The sequence below is a fragment of the Rhodnius prolixus genome, unplaced genomic scaffold (assembly GCF_049639745.1).
Source record: "Rhodnius prolixus isolate KJV_2025 unplaced genomic scaffold, Rpr scaffold_8, whole genome shotgun sequence".
Taxonomy (NCBI): domain Eukaryota; kingdom Metazoa; phylum Arthropoda; class Insecta; order Hemiptera; family Reduviidae; genus Rhodnius; species Rhodnius prolixus.
The window spans coordinates 13,712,677-13,729,213 of record NW_027411593.1 but is presented as its reverse complement, the minus strand read 5'-3'; the positions used below and the strand labels follow the sequence as shown (position 1 = coordinate 13,729,213).

General features: G+C 32.4%; 3 protein-coding genes across 7 annotated transcripts; 1 reads left to right on the top strand and 2 right to left on the bottom strand.

The window, feature by feature from the left end:
- The first annotated feature begins 69 nt into the window (after positions 1–69).
- Cp190 (centrosome-associated zinc finger protein CP190) lies at positions 70–9,128 on the top strand. Of its 2 annotated transcripts, none has more exons than XM_074121792.1 (7): positions 70–202; positions 1,802–1,967; positions 4,029–4,144; positions 4,274–4,382; positions 5,339–5,475; positions 5,559–5,609; positions 5,743–9,128. In XM_074121792.1, exons 2-7 carry the CDS (start codon positions 1,824–1,826, stop codon positions 8,210–8,212), a joined length of 3,027 nt encoding a protein of 1,008 aa, XP_073977893.1. In that variant the 5' UTR covers positions 70–202; positions 1,802–1,823; the 3' UTR covers positions 8,213–9,128. The 2 variants fall into 2 exon arrangements, with proteins under 2 accessions (XP_073977893.1, XP_073977894.1); XM_074121793.1 differs by having other exon boundaries at positions 161–303.
- l(3)neo43 (cytochrome c oxidase assembly protein COX16 homolog l(3)neo43) lies at positions 1,511–16,506 on the bottom strand. Of its 4 annotated transcripts, XR_012456433.1 has the most exons (4): positions 16,283–16,506; positions 14,129–14,243; positions 13,303–13,415; positions 13,034–13,172 (listed from the first exon to the last, which is right to left on the bottom strand). XR_012456433.1 is itself a non-coding variant. In XM_074121816.1 (3 exons), exons 1-3 carry the CDS (start codon positions 16,402–16,404, stop codon positions 1,526–1,528), a joined length of 261 nt encoding a protein of 86 aa, XP_073977917.1. In that variant the 5' UTR covers positions 16,405–16,506; the 3' UTR covers positions 1,511–1,525. The 4 variants fall into 4 exon arrangements, 3 of the variants coding, with proteins under 3 accessions (XP_073977917.1, XP_073977915.1, XP_073977916.1); XM_074121816.1 differs by lacking the exons at positions 13,034–13,172; positions 13,303–13,415 and adding an exon at positions 1,511–1,549; XM_074121814.1 differs by lacking the exons at positions 13,034–13,172; positions 13,303–13,415 and adding an exon at positions 9,814–10,240 and having other exon boundaries at positions 16,283–16,504.
- LeuRS-m (Leucyl-tRNA synthetase, mitochondrial) lies at positions 9,814–13,102 on the bottom strand. The gene has a single exon (XM_074121794.1). It carries the CDS (start codon positions 13,100–13,102, stop codon positions 10,484–10,486), a length of 2,619 nt encoding a protein of 872 aa, XP_073977895.1. The 3' UTR covers positions 9,814–10,483.
- Positions 16,507–16,537: the final 31 nt, after the last annotated feature.

Below are 16,537 nucleotides of genomic sequence, written 5' to 3'. Positions count from 1 at the left end.
GCTTTGGTTAGTTTTGTAGTATAAGAATAATGACTGTCTTTAAAGTTAATTGTAAATATACATCCGATAATAGTTTCAGTGCCTCCATCTGTGGGAAGCTTTTCATAATAACTAGTTCAATAACTTGGATTTTCTAACACAGAGATGGAGCTACGTCTTTATTTTCATTTTATGTATTGAAGTTTCATCTATTTGAATTGAGGTACGTTGTGTTATTGTTACTAAGTTGATAGTTACGTTTTTGTGTAATAGTTGAGTTCGAGACCACACAAATTTTGTAGGACAAACTCAGGAATGACGCTAGTATGTAGAGTACTTTATTTTGAGCCATATTTAGACGAAAGTTAATTTGTGTTACAAGACATAATTCTTGAAAGATAATTTTAACCTTAAATATATAGTCCTTTTGAAAAGAAAATTTAAAAGCAAAACATCTTTATCATTGCTTAGGCAGTGCCCATATTTCTTTGTAATATTGTATTTGTAGATTCACAAATTGTATCTCCATTAAATACGGTATCTCCATACCGTATTTCTTTTTTCATGTTATTCCTTAAGTCTTAGTTGAAGCCAGTTAAGTATTAAAACCATTGTGTTAATGTAATTTTTTTAGCACTTACCAAATTGAATTTAAGTGCATGATCTTGCTTGACGCTCTCAGCGATTTCATTTAAATGTTGGGAATTCAGAGGTCACATTTACACTAGTAGGCAAAAATTTAGAATAAATTCATATTTAGGAAGATTAAATTTCAGAATAACTAAAACATAACTAAGCATTAAAACATATATTTAATGTCTTCTAGACAGTTTGCGTTACAATAAAGATGTTCTAAATTAGAACAGTTTTTTATTTTAGATTACTAGTAATAATTAAAAAATATAATTTTTGGGGGGGCTTTAGGCATTGGAGTCACTGTGTACTTAATTTTTGTTCTTATAACTTATATTTTTCTTTTCACACCAATTTGGTAATTCCTTGAGAATGTCTGCAGAAACATGGGGTGAAAGAAAACCAAAAAATAGTGGGTTATTATTATCTTTTTTTAGTATTTCAAAAAAACTTTTTTAGAATGTAGTACGTTACATTTTTCCTCAGGAAGTCTTACAGACATTTTTTGTTTTTTGTATTTATTGAGGTCTGATTGAATTAGTTTATATTTTATCACTTACAGTGAACATTTTAAAAAGGTTTACCATAAAAAAAGTTTAACAAATGCAAATTTTGAAAATATGAGTATTTTTGTTTTTATTGAGTTTTTTATTATAAATCCAATTAAGCAAAAGTTTTACAAACTTTAAGTGTGGTGTATAAGACAACCTTACGACAAATTTTTATTTGACTAAAAACTTCGCTAAAGTAATCGTCTGGCCTTAAACTATGTTGATAAAGTTTTAGTGTCAATTGCCAGATTTTTTTTTTCTAAACTTTTTGATTGTTTTTTGTCCAATTTTGGAGATCATAAGGAGGGTTGTAAACAGAATGTATAGATACCCGTAAACATCTCTCATCCGCTAAGAAGTTTCTAATCAAAAGTATCCGGTACCACCTGGAGAAATAATAAAAAAATTAGTCTCCTAAAAAATATTATTTGTTCATTGTCAATAAAACATTCTCATAATTTAAAAAAAGATATTAATAAAAGAGGGCCTTTTAGGAAAATATAGTTCAATTTCGATCCAGTAATAAATTTTTATTTTCTTAATATTGATTTTAATAAAGGCCCAGAAATTACTTTCTTTATTATCATTATAGTATAATTTACATTTGATTATAATAATAAAGTGTCTGTTATTTTCAGTTGAATTGAAATTATTAACAAAATGGCTACGGATTCAAAACAAAATTTAAAACAACTGCGAGTGGATAATTGGGCAGTATTTTTTTTGCAAAGATTGCAATTGCTTTTTGCCAAAGGAGATTGCTGTGACTTGACCTTGAAATTTGTTTCTGGCCAAGAATTAAAGGTAGGATATAGAAAATTAAGTCAGATACTAAAAGGAAAACCGGTACCTTTTTACGGAATGGCGTGGTGAACTTAGAACGCTATATTTTTTTTAAAGTATTGAAAAAATTGTAATATTCTTCTGAAATAAATTATTTTCTGCCTTTTTGGTGGTATGACTCTATCACCCATTCAACTTCAAAACGTACTTCGAATTTGTGAGTGAGAGTGAATAGTGAATCCATCACGTTTAGTGCTCTTCAATCAACTATTTAAACTCTTCAATAAAATTTGGTATTAATAAAAGATTTGTCCATTAGAGTCGTTACAATGGCATAGATGAATTTGTGTAGATGTTCATATAAGATATTTTAATGCCATATCTGCCGGATCTGTTTTTTGTCTCCTCTAATTTCTTTTCAAATGTGGGTGGATAAATTGATTTGATTTCCTGTAAATTCTTGTTTAATTGATTATCAAATTAAACAGGTCGAAGAGAATCGTCCCAACCTTCCATGAAATTTACTTTCTTTATGTTACTATGAGCAATAATCCAGTTAGCTATTTGAACATTACTTTCCTCTGCGATCTGATGCGAAATGTTTTAGAACCTTATTCTGAACGTTAGGAAGCTTTCTGGCTTCTTTTCCAGAGTAACTTTTTTATCTACTTTCTCTTGCTACTATAAATGCGAGTTCAATTTTTCTATATTGGAGTTCTTGAAAGAATTTTTTTTTTTTTTTTAAATTCTCCTGGGTCAAAAAAAAGTTATTTTCATAATAGGGTCTGTGTTTGAACTTCAGTACAAAAAAGAATACCTGGAACCTTAGACTTTATATATCGTTTGAGTTCCTTCTTGGAGCTTGATAGCCTTCTTTAGTTTCACTTTGCGATTTCTTTTTCATTTTTTGTAGATTTTCTAGGAAACGGCTGCGCGATTTTGTTTAAAGTTCATTTGTATATTGTACATATTCTATGTTTTCATGTAGATTTACACTTTTTCCCTGAAACGTTCAATTGAAGGCATTCCTTAGATGGTAATTAATTCGTTGGTGTCAAGTAAATTAATCCATAGGTACTGATTGCCTGATCCATGGACTAATACTTCAATCGAAGCCTTTCGGTGTCCCAACCAGTGTACGCACGATCGCGTGTTCTTTAACGACTGTAAACAGCGATTAACGCTGAACCCTGCTTTGACAAAAAATTCCTTATGAAGCTATTACTTACTTAATCCTAGAGAAGTTCCGACAGTCAGAATTGACCCACTCCCTGTTACTATTCAAGGGCTTATTCAAGAAATGGAAGTCTTAATACATTTAAGTGTGGTTGACGAAAGATTTAATTTTGGAGGCACTGACTTGTAATATTTTAATGCAGTTTTAATAATTTAATCAATTAATGAAGTTTTGTGTGTATGATAATAATATAATTCAAAATAAAAAAGGTTGTTACTTCTATTTAAAAAAAAATAAAATAATCCATATACAAGTACAGTGGAGTCTCGGATATCCGTCATGACCGGGACCGGACACGTGACGGATAGTCGAATAGACGGATAATGGAAAAAAAACAGGAAAATTTCCAGATTCTTTTTGTTTAACGTGTATAAAACTTTGTATTAACTGGTATACATATTTTATACGCTTAAGCCTTAAAGGTATCTTTCATTATGAAATTCATTCTATTATGTATTAAAATTAATGAATACAATGTCTGCGACATCTAATCGGTTTTGTTTGTGGTTGATCTTTTTAGGAAAAAACCCACAAACTGTCGAATGATGGACACGAGTATGTACCTAAAAGACAAAGGAAAAAATGCTAAAGGACTCTTTAAAATTTCTGTACACTTAAAATAAATGTTTAAAAAGTTTTCTTTTTAACATAATTTTTTTTTTTTTTAATTTTTAAATACTGAGGACAGTGACGGTTAATTGGAATAGACGGATAAAAGGGTGACGGATAACCGAGACTCCACTTTATAGAATTGAGATAACCTGATTTTATTAAAGCCATGTCTCTTCGGATTGCTATGTGATTTTGCGAGATTCGAATAATTCTTACTGTTTATTCTTAAACAGGTACATCGACTAGTTTTGAGTACGAGTACGTCTTTCTTTGAGTCAATGGAGAGCAACGGGAACATTATCAACCTACCAGAATCACTTCCTTACAGTGTTGTTCAACCTATTATTAAGTAAGATTAATTTATGTTTAATTTTTTTTTTTTAACTTAGATGTTTAACAATTTGTTTAAAGCAAATATGAAATATTTGAGTTCTCATTATTAATGGTATAAATGATCACTAATTAAAAGTTCTTTCAGCTTTCTGTACTCTGGTCGATTAGAATTTAAAGCTGAATTGCATTCGCAGCTGCTAGCAATTGCAAAAATTATGAAGTTGGCAATTCTTGCAAGGATATTGATTGCGCAGGTGAGTTATTTTGCCTTCAGTTGTTTCAAAACTATCTGATGAGACTGATAACTAGCCTTAACTTCTAATTATGCCATTAAAGGCATAATATGTAGCTTTAAACGACCAAATTTTTTTAAAAAAACACTTCTTTGTTTAATTTAAGGCGCGTCAACATCAGAGATCATTGGCGCCCGAAGCTTTTTCTGTACACAGACGTCCTTCGGAAGTGTTTTCTTTGCATTTTTTTTTTTTTCACCAGTAGTTATTTCTATGTGCGATCGTCGCAGATAAGATCACTTTTATCTAAATATTCTCAAAGTTTCCTCTTTAAAATCTAAGATTAGCATGCTTTTACAAAATATTTTTTGCTTTTCTTAACCTCTAGACGAAGCATTGCGGACGTATCACCCGCTGATTTTGTGGGGGAATGGAGGAGACTCTTATTCATCTACAGAAGGTTTGTCGTCGTTTGAAAGAGATTTAAGTGTGGAAGAAGTTACAAATGGTTGGGTATTCCTTTCCTAAGACCCTGCTAGGTTTTAGGTTTCCTCAGTGTTCAGAACTTAATCTGGAGAAAGTGCTTACTGTAAGCGAGTAGGTTCATTCAACATCAGTACAGGTCACGATACACCAAAACAGTATAATGCTCTGCACTAAAACTCCCTTTTCTAAATATAACCTAATAGGTCACTTTCTGCCTGACTTAATTGATGGCAGTCCTCCAAAGTAGGAATTCAAAATGTTCTCTTTTTTTCAGTGTTGGTTATTTCCAGAAAGCATATATGAGCATCAAGTTAAGGTGCCCACCTCAGATTTTTTTGCATATCGTTAATGCCGAGTTTGGGCCGCCAAACTGCGAATTGGCAGCGTTTGGGTTTGTAAGCGTAGAGGACGTTTGCATTTTAAATCACTGGAGGACGTAGTGCAAGTTTTATGACTTATGAAATACCATAATTTTTTTGTGTGTTTCTTAGAAAAATGAAAATGGTGTTGGCGATCATCTTTCACCTTCGAGTAAAGTAGTAGATATAAAAAAAGTACAAATCAAAACTCCTTCACCAAACAAAACTTCTACATCATCTTCATACGTCAATATAATTGCTGGAAAGAAGTAAGTTTGAGATCACTCAAAAATATGCTTTTAATTACTTACAACATTTAACATAAAAATGCTTTGTTTTATCAATTTCTTAGGTTGCCAATCTGGAAGAAGAGGACCGTACCTTACAAATTTGAAAGAAAACCGTGAGTAATGTTTTAGTATATTATTTGTTTTAAACTCAATTTATTCAGAAACTCTATTTAAATTTTTTTGTTTTCATTTATTATGTAACATTTACGAAAACCACAATGATGTAAAGATGTTTTCCTTTTGCAGTGTTAAAGACGAAGAACCTGGGCCAACTAGATTTGAATGGCCGGATGAAGAGTCTTGCAATAATATGTTGATGGCAACACCATCGTTTACCTCGCTTTCTTATGAATCAGCACCAGTAATAACACCTTCAACACCTCCACGGCCTTCTTCACCTCCGTCACTTCCTCCAACATCGCTTAAAAGGAGAGTTATGCCGCCAGTTAGTAGCATTCCGGATAAAATATTTAAAGCTGACGGGAATACACCTTCAAGTGATAACGAACTCAAAAACCCTGACAACATAGTGTCTGAAAACACGAATGTTAGTGACGATGATGATGATGACGATGGACATTTTGAGACTATTCATACCTATGGCGACAGCGATGATGACATTGAAGATACACCCTCTGAAACAGAATCGCCAGTCAGTAGTTTAAAGCCAATTTTAAAACCAATGACTGACACTCCCTTACAAACTCCGAGCAAGAAGGTAAGATTTTCTTTTGCTCCTGAAGACAAAGAAAACAAGAATGAGAAAACTGCTGAAAATGTTGAAACTCCGCAGCAAAAAAGTTCAGAAAAAAAAGGAATTACTAATCATGCAAAAATTATCCAAGAAGTTTTAAAGAAATATCCGGATCTCGTCAAAAACAATAAGAATATAAAATTGAAGATCACTGCACCAAGTTCAGCATCGAAACAAAATACTGTCACTCCAGACACAAAGAAAAGGTCTGTCCAAAGCAAATCATCATATATTGTCTTGAAATCAACTGTTAAAAATGAAGCAGTAACGCCTTCTTCTAGTGAAAGCACTGAAAAACCACCGGGGACTACCCCGTTAATGGAAAAGATCAAGGGACCTTGGAAATGTGAAACTTGTGTGAATGGAAATGATCCATTAAAATTTGAGAGCTATTATGAGTTTAGAAAACATCTACAAGAAACACATTCAGAAAAAGGAGATTCCAAAATTTGCGAATATTGTGGCTATAAAGCCTCAAAAAGGAATCTTCATTTATATCATCTCTACACTAAACACGGTGTGGATCCTCCTAAGAATGTCAAATTTCCTAAATGTACACAATGTTCATACATTGCCTTAAGTGAAAGTCTTCTTGTGAAGCACCTAAACAGTCATCAAATCGCAAAAGATCTTACATGCCAGCTGTGTAACACTACTTTTAGAACTTATAGTAGTCTTCATGTCCATAGCTTGACTTGTAAACCCAACAGTGAAGTGAGGTCGTACCCTTGTCCTAATTGTAAAAAAATATTTAAAACAAATGTGAGCTTGAATGCACATGTGAAAGTTTGTACTGTAAATCAGAAGGATGCTGATGACGGCGGAGGAGGATCACAGAGTAATAATGACGTAATTGAAGTCCCAATAATTGAGACAGTTGAAATGAGCAAAGGCGAACATGCACTAGTGCAAATTCCTTCAGGAATAATACTAACTGAGACACCCAATGTTGCCTTACTACCATCATCAGAATCTGAAGCCTTAAATAATGTTGCATCCAGCATTGCTACATCCATTGGTTTAACAGTTGCTATACCTCAAGAACATCAACAGGCCGTCATATTATTAGATGGCAATTCACAATTTTTCTTACAAGGTAATGAATCTGTAGTAGTTTCACATGAAAACGATGTTGAAGAATATATTGTACCTGAACTTTTGCGTGACGAAATGGGTCAGATATATACTACACAAAATGTTCCGTACACAGTTAGTAGCACAGGAGTCATAACTTGCCCTGTTATGTCCATACAGAGTACAAATGAAATGGATAAAGGTAAAGAATCCGAGAGTTCAAGTACGACGTTAATAAGTGCTGGTGATCATAATTACGCTGATGGTGAATTAAAAGATAGAAGTGATTTGAATATCCAGACAAGTATATTAGGAAGTCCAGAGTCGCATTTAGAATCAAGTAATACTAGGGTGGAAATAAAAGATTCTCATGCAGAAGATATTGTAGCTGAATTAGAGAAAGCACTGCAGTCACCGGAACCACCTTCGGACACACTAGAAGATAATACCGTTGAAGCCACTTCTATCAGCAACACTTGTATTGAAGATCCGACTGTTGAACACAATCCAGACGTTGAACATATTGAACCTGTTCAATGTGCTCCAAGTGATGAAGGGTCAGCAGTTGATATTTCTTTGAACAGCCATTCTGAAATAATGTCAAGTGAAACATCGGAAAGTAAAACAAACGTTGAGCTAATGTTGAGCAGAGAATCTGAAAGTAATGTCAGTCTATCAGAAACCACAAATATTGAGAGTGATAGAGGGCCCGAAGAAGTGAAAACTGATAGCCCACTCAAAAAAACAACTTTAATAGATATTGAAACAAACGAAAGCGACAAAGCCATATCACTAGTACGAGATTGGGGATTCGACAATGAAGAAGATACCGAAGATGATGTAGAAGATTCTGAAATAAAACCAAGTCGACCAACAGTGGATTTTTAAACTTTCATTCTTAGATTTGTACATTTGTGTGTTTTATCAAGATTTACACTCACGAGTGTAACATAATTTTATAAGCAGTAACACTAAATTAACGAAAATTAAATTGAGTAAGCAGTAAAAATATTGAATATATATATTTTTTTTTTGTAGAAGCATTATCTCATGGAAAAACTTTCTGGAGTAATTGAGATATTGGTGATGATTCATAATAAACTATATCTCGATTAAGATTTATTTAAGCCCCACAGCGATAAATCTTTTAAAGTAGAACAAATTAAACATAAAGTGTTTTTGTTCGAACCAAACACATTTGACTGCCTATAAATATAAAATAACATCTGTAAATTACATATACGTGAAGTAAAGATGTTTATCCATTTTGGATAATCAGTCAAAAAATGAATTATTTGAATTTTGTCAAGAATAAAGACTTAAGAAATGAGAACTAGTTATCTATAAAAATAATTTTCATTTTAAAAGCTGGCATTTTGTGAAATGTAAATTAACTTTTAAAGATTCGATTTTGTTTTAATTTTCATTCAGTAGAAAATTTCTTTTTATACTAAATATATTTTTTGTTCCACTTTATTATATTCTCTTTTCCTGTAGCTATTATTGACAAATCATTGTATTATATAATTTTAGAATGTTTGAAAAATATGTATTAGAGGACATAAATAAATTTTTATTCAATAATTTTAAAATGCCACTTCAATTTTTTTTTTTCTCACAGATAGTAGCTTAGTGAATGTTTTACTTTCTTTTCGTGCTAAACGTTTGCGAAAATCATTACAGTTATTATTATGGCTTAATAATAGAATATTAAGGATTTTAAGTGTTTATTTATTATTATAAAAGAAAAGTAGATTTTATGTACAACTGTAAAAAAATATATATATATATATTCTTTGTTACATTAACTTTTTTATTTTATTACTTGATTAGCTCACTGACCTTCATCAGTTCTCAAAATAATAAAATTTATTAAATAATTTTTGTGGAGCAATATAACATACATCACAAAAGGCCGAGTGCTTTAAACATGATGTCAACTGGCTAATTAATAAGTAACATTTTTTGAAATATAATGTCTTGACTCTGTGTTGACGCATTCCACAGTGGAAATATTTTCTTGGTTCAAGAAGCTCGGCTATCTACCGACATGTTATCATTATATTTATTAGATAATAGTAGTCACATTAGGTTACAATGGACATCTCATTAACCTCAATGAATTGTTTTTCATATCCTAATGCTCAGTCACACACTCAATGTTAATGTTAAAAAAAAGAAAAACCTTTTTCATTGGGAAATTCCTCACTCCATACCACCTTTTTTTCCAACTCCACTCTTCAAGTACGTTAAGCTATAAATATCAGTTCGAATTCCTTACTTCAATAGTCATGGCGCCCGGAGCTTTTTCAGTGCAATGACGGCCTCCGGATAGTGTTCTTTCGTTACAGTCATCCTGTCCATCACGTACAGTGAACTGAAAGAAGCTCATAGTAGGAGAAAGTATAAGAGGCCAAATATAGGTACCAAAACAGACGACCGCGTTTTTTAGATGTGAAAATTAAAGGTAATAAAATATAATTGGAATGTACAAATAATGTATGTTTTAATTTATATAATACAGGTAAAATCCATTTTAAGCAAAATTCTACATACGCCTATCATCATAAAGTAAGATGTAAGGCCTATAATTTGTATATAACATTTACACAAAGATTTTCTCTAATTTTCTTTTCAAAAAATAAATTTTTAGAAAGAAATCTACAAAAATTTTTTTACAAATTTGTAAGTTTTAAATAATTGAGGGTATCGTTTCCTTGGGATTCTTATAAACCCATCCTAAGAATATTATATCTTTACAAATAAATTTTGAACGAATAAATAACTTCTGAAAGTTTGATTTACATTAAAAATATGTGAGGAAAAATACTTTAAAATACGTTATGTAACCTTAGGAAGAGTTTCTTTTTCCCATGGGCGAGGCCCTCGAACATTTTCCCAGTTGTCTATGTCCAACTGAAATAAAACAAATTTTTAGAACCCAAGATTAAATAAGTACTTAAATTTTAAAGAAATTTTTAATTTCAAATTCAGAAGATGAGAGAGTATTCCACATTAAATTAATATAAACGAGAATAAAAATACAGCAGACCTTACTTAACTTAAAACATCACTATTTTTAGGATTTTTTTTGTTTTTGTTTATATACATGTTTGTTTCTCTATAAAACAGAGATTTATTTATTTATTTTTGTATTATTTATTTGCTTTTTGAGATATTTTTAACGCCATCTATGGTACTTAGTTCTGATTCGTTATTGTTGAAGATTTTTCTTCTTTGCAAGTGATTAATAACTATGTTTATAGTTGCTTCGTAACTTTCTACAAATTCATATTCAAAACTAAGAACATCGCGACCCGCAATAAAGGAAAGTACTTCGTCCTGCTCTAATGCAATTCTAAATGCAGAATCTTTTTCTAGTTTGTTTAACTGTTCACATGTTAATTTTAGTGTCGCTTTCACAGCATTGTTAACTTTGCAGATAAATTCTAGCATATAATTGGGATCAAGTGTTGGCCACTTTTGTAATAACAAGGGACTATCCCATTTAATGTATTCTCCGCCTATGTCTAATCTACCTGGAGCTTTTTGAAGAGCAGACCATAATTCTGAACAAAAATGTGGAGCCATAGGACTCAACATGATTATTAACGCAGCCAACGTCCTCTCAAATTCTAAACTTCTACACATAACATTTTTGTTACTTTTTTTCAAACTATTTGTTAAACCTTGCATTTTTGAAACAGCAACGCTTAACTGATGAGACGTTCCATAGTTAAATGTGGTTCCTTTTACATAAAAATTCCTGGCATCAAACAACCGCTGTTCTTCTTCCAGGGACATAACTTCACATATACCTTGTTTTCTAGCATCGAGAAACGAATCCATTAAAAACCACAATCTCTTCTGCCAATTTAAAATTCCAGCGAAAGTTTCATGAGACCATCGTCGCTGAGAAGTAGGTGCAACATCAGCTAAAATTAACAATCTAGTAGTGTCTATCCCATAATTGTTTAAGACATCTGTTGGTTCAACGCCATTATAACGAGATTTCGACATTTTTTCCCACTTGACTACCACTTCTTCACCAGTCTCTGCCTCTATTAAAGAACCATTTGCTTTTTTAATAACAGATTCTTCCTTTAAATATTTTCCAGATTTCTTGACACAATATGTTTTTCCAGTAACCATTCCTTGTACAAGGAGACGTACAAAAGGTTCGGGTTCTTTCAATAACCCTACAGAATGCAGAAAATAACACATAAAACGAGCGTAATATAAGTGAAGCACTGCATGCTCTTTGCCACCAACATACACATCAACTGGTAAAAGAGAATCTACTCGTTCTCTTGAGAAAGGCATTTCACTGTTATTGGGGTCTACATATCTAAGAAAATACCATGCAGAGTCCACAAATGTATCCATTGTATCTGTTTCTCTTGATGCTTTCCCGCCACATTTTGGGCAAGGAAGAGAGGATGGCTTTTGATCTCGAGGAGAAAGTAAAACAGGAAGATCATTAAAAGAGACTGGAATCGGGCCACAAACATCACAATGGATAATAGGTATGGGGGTACCCCAATGCCGTTGTCTTGAAATTAACCAATCTTTCAGTTTTGAACTTTTCAATGTACCTCCAAGATTATTTTTTAAAGCTATTTGGCACAATCTTATCCTCTCTTCAATATTAATACATGGCTGCATGCCAGCATCGTATGAGAGGCCACAGTTTTTAGCAAATTTTGCATCTTCTTCTGAGAAAGATGGAATACCTAATTTGTTGTCGCATCCTTCTGGGTAATCTAACGAATCTGATACGTACAATGGTAAAAGCTTAGAGAAAAATGGGCTTTTAACGGTGAGAACTAGTTGATCTTCTAGTATTTTTCTTCCCAATACACTTTTTGAAGAAATAGCAACAAAAGTAGCGTAATTGATCATCTCCGGATATTTAACCCATATATTTAACTCCCCTTTCGATTCTCCTTGGGCATCAAATAATTTAAATATGAAACTCGCTCCATCACATTCACCAATCCAATGTTTCTGAAGAGCTACGACATCTCTCCAATCTTTTAATTTTGGATTATCTAAACCAGAATAGAGAGACTGCGCAAACTTTGTGGTCCTTATAAACCATTGCTTGAGATATCTTTTTTCGACTAAGGCCCCTGATCGCCATGATCTGCCTTGAGCATCAACTTGCTCATTGGCAAGAACAGTTTCATCTATCGGATCCCAATTTACAACAGCTTTTTCTCTGTACACAAAACCTTCTTTGTATAATAGCAAAAACAGATATTGTGTAAATTTGTAATATTCAGGAGAAGAAGTAATAATCTCTTTATCCCAGTCAAAGGTAAAACCAAGTTGTTTTAATTGCTCACGCATAGCAGCAATGTTATTTTCGGTCCATTTATCAGCAGAAATATTTCTATCTCTAGCTGCATTTTCAGCTGGTAAACCAAACGCATCAAATCCAATTGGATGTAAGACGTTTTTACTCTTAAGCCTATGAAATCGAGAGATGGCATCACTAATCGTATATACCCTTACGTGACCCATGTGAAGATTTCCTGATGGATATGGGAACATTGATAATATATAAAATTTTTGTTTTTCACTGTTTTCTTCGAAGGTACTCTTGTTTACGAGGGGTTTCCATTTAATTTCTATTTTTTTTTTAATTTCTGTCGTAAGTTCTTTACTAAAATCAACATTAGAACAAAATTTCACGGAGGAAAAGCCGATTCTAGGAGAAAACTTCATTGATAAAAGAACACGAAGATCAAGTATTTTTTGTTTCGTAAAAACCATGTTTCCTGAATCTGATTCTTCCTTAGTAAGAAGTTTAATGTAGAAGAAATGAGTTCCAAACAATAAGACCCTGAAAAAAATATCCATAGTTTACGAGTTTTCGCAGTAAACATTGTAATTTATTTAAATTGATAATCAACATCTTATAAAAATAAAATTAATAGTGCGAAAACAATTTGTAACTATTAGGTTTAGAATACCAGAGGAAAACCCCATCTCTTGCCTAGAAGGCTCTTCGAAATAGGCCATTAATGTTGAAGTAAGGAGCAATAAATGAGTTCCATCAATTCTACCACCAATCCGCACATATTCCCTACAAACCACATTATTTGAAGCGTTTTAATTTGTTGAAAAACGGCACAATATTCCCAGAAATATTTTCTTTCCCGTTCTACCTGCCCAAAATTTGACCTAACAGTACCCTTTTTAAAATAATGAATTATTTGTTTTTGTTTTTTCTATTTTGTAAAAATGTAAAAATATACTATTACATTAAAAAAAAATTCTAAATCTTCTGAATAAATTTCAAATAATGGTAGGGAGAGCTTTTAATTAACAATTATAAAATTACAGAGATGTGCTATCAAATAATCAATTGAATGTAGAGTTTTAAATCTTTTTAAAATAATAACGATAGATGACCTCAAACATGTTTTAGGAAATACTTTTTCTTTATTTTAATGGTTATTCGAGCAGAAGTGAAAGAGAGGGAATCACCTTTATAATAAGGACTGTTAGAATATTAACGGATAATGGATAATTAGAATTATGAAGAATAAGATCCGGCCCTGATATTAGAAAAAAAAAAAATTGTTCTTTAAACGAAATGTGAGGAATAAAGCAGCAGCACTTCAGTCAAAATTATCGTCATTTTTAGGAAATCAAGTAATTAAAAAGGAGAGAGAAATCAGCAACATAAATGCCTTGAATGTGCTTGGAAGCGGATCAAGTAATAACAGAAATCCGAACTTTTAGAATAAGGTAAACTGGTTAAAATATAAAATATCTAATAACTTCTATACTTACTGCAATAATTTTATTAAATTCGGATTCTAATGTAACTTCCCCTGGCTTTTTCATAATAATTCCTTGTTCTTCCAACTCTTCAGGCTTTATCATTTGTTTTTTACTAAATTGAAATCTGTAATGTAAAAATGCATACATTTGTAAATAATGTCTCGAATAGGAAGATATTGTAAAATATAAATTCATCATAACTGTAAAATATAATTTAGGCTCTTTTGTTAAATTATTCTGCCTATTTTGGATCATATATTGGCAAATCAAATTTTCATTTTTGGACATCAAAGGAGCTTATTTTTTGTTTTATTTAATGATACTAATATTAAAAAGAAAAAGGACACCTTTATTTAGGCGAAAGTGTATCTGTAAAGAGTCTCACAAAAATAAAATAATAAATGAGTACATCACTAAAATGTACTTATATAGCTCAATATCAAGAATGGCGAGTATGGTCCTGACCTACAGTCATCTTCGGTCCTTTTTGTGTCTGAGTTGTGACATTACCCACCTTGGGGCGGGTGTTGGTCTAATGGTCAAGAGCTTGGCTTCGTATATATGGGAGATCCTCAGATCGAACCCTGCGTATGACTTTTTTTGTCAGAAAAAATTGTTTATAGTAAAGTGTGAGCTTCCGCCCCCGTCCAAGTCACTTAATTGGTAGTTGGACGTTAAGCCCCGCCTGAAAAAATAGGCGATTACTTTACTTTATTGCTCACCTTCTGAAACGCTATTTCAGACTGTTTCTCAACAATATTTCTGAAAAAGTAGCTGCATGTTGCGCACTATTTAACGCTGTTTCTGGTTTATTGCGGAATCTTTTCATAGTTGTCGCGCAACACAAAAGTAATGTTTCTCATTTCTCTCTGAAGAGGAAACCATAAAATAACAGCCACCAATTAGTTTCGAATGTTCACTAATCTTCATTTTGAGTTATTATACACATGGAGCAACTCATCGTAATGTAAGCAAGTTAACTGTCGCCGTATCTCATTCAAGTCCAACCATAGGAACTATTGATAGATAGCTCATCAGTTCTGTATTTTAACAAAGAATAGTATCCTTTTGGCAGTTTGGAAACTGAGTTTTTTCACTTCCCTCAGCAACAATTATAGCAAAACACAAGAATTAGTATAGAACTGACAATTTTTTTACAGATCATTGTGGAAGACTTCATACTACACACAACCCAACAAGATTATCACTTGATTTCTTCACTTTTTACTTTCTGGGAAAGTACAGATTATATTAATGTCCATATGAATTCGTTGTCTGTTGCTGGGGAAAAAGTTGGACGATTAAGGACAGTAGTTTTCCTTGCAGCACAATTGCCTTACTGCACAACGAAACTTTTGATTCCAGACACTACTAAACAGGCGGCAGGACGTAACTAGCTTCAGAATACTCCTTACAAACGCATTTTTGAGTTGTTATACATTTATCTTTGTGAACATAATTTTAATACTGCGACTTTGTGAGGTTTCTAAGTTTGAGATCAAGAAAGGCATGTCACATTTGAACGTTTTATTCTTTCTTAACTTGTCAAAGGATCTTTTTATTAATTACATCAAAAGTTTGAGTTTAATTTTTCAAGGGAACAATTTTTTTAATCTTTAGACTTGGATACTTCAGAGGAAAATATCGCATTGAGTTATTCCTCAACGCATTCTAATATGATAACTTGGATCTGGATACGCCTTTGGAAAAAAAGCTTTTCCGAGGTGTCAGCAAACATTTGTAACTGCCATGACGGGCACTTATAATGACGTTGTCTGGAAACAAGTCACACGAGCTTTATTAGTGAAAGTAAAATTACTTCAACTAAGACCGAGGACAGGGCTGGGAATCAAATCCATTATCATAAAGCAAGTTAAAATAGTGATGGTTGCTTCTAGCCGTACATACATCAAAGTATGTGCTACCGCCCCTGTCCTAATTGGCAGTTCGAAGTTAAGCCCAGCCAGAAAAATAGGCGATTACTTTACTCATAGATTTCACAAAAAACGCAGCGTGAACCCTAATGTTTTTACAAACACGTAATTTCCAGCGGAAAAGTAAGCTCATGCCAACTCTACTTGTGGTAACTTTAGCAATTACTCATTCTGCTACACACACCTGCAAAAAATGTTTACTGTACGTTAAGGCCAAAGAAATATTTACCTTAATTGAGCAAATTCTCTTAATCCAAACGAACCCCCTATCACTAAAATAAAGAAAGGCATGCCATATTTGAACGTTTTATTCTTTCTTAACTTGTCAAAGGAACTTTTTATTGATTCCATCAAAAGTTTGTCATTTGTGTGTTTTGTAAGTGCTATTAAATCAAGTCAATCACAGATAACCTGAAAAAGTAGGAGAAACGATGTTATAATCTTTTGTTTTATTAATGACCAGTTAGTGTTCTTGTATCACGAA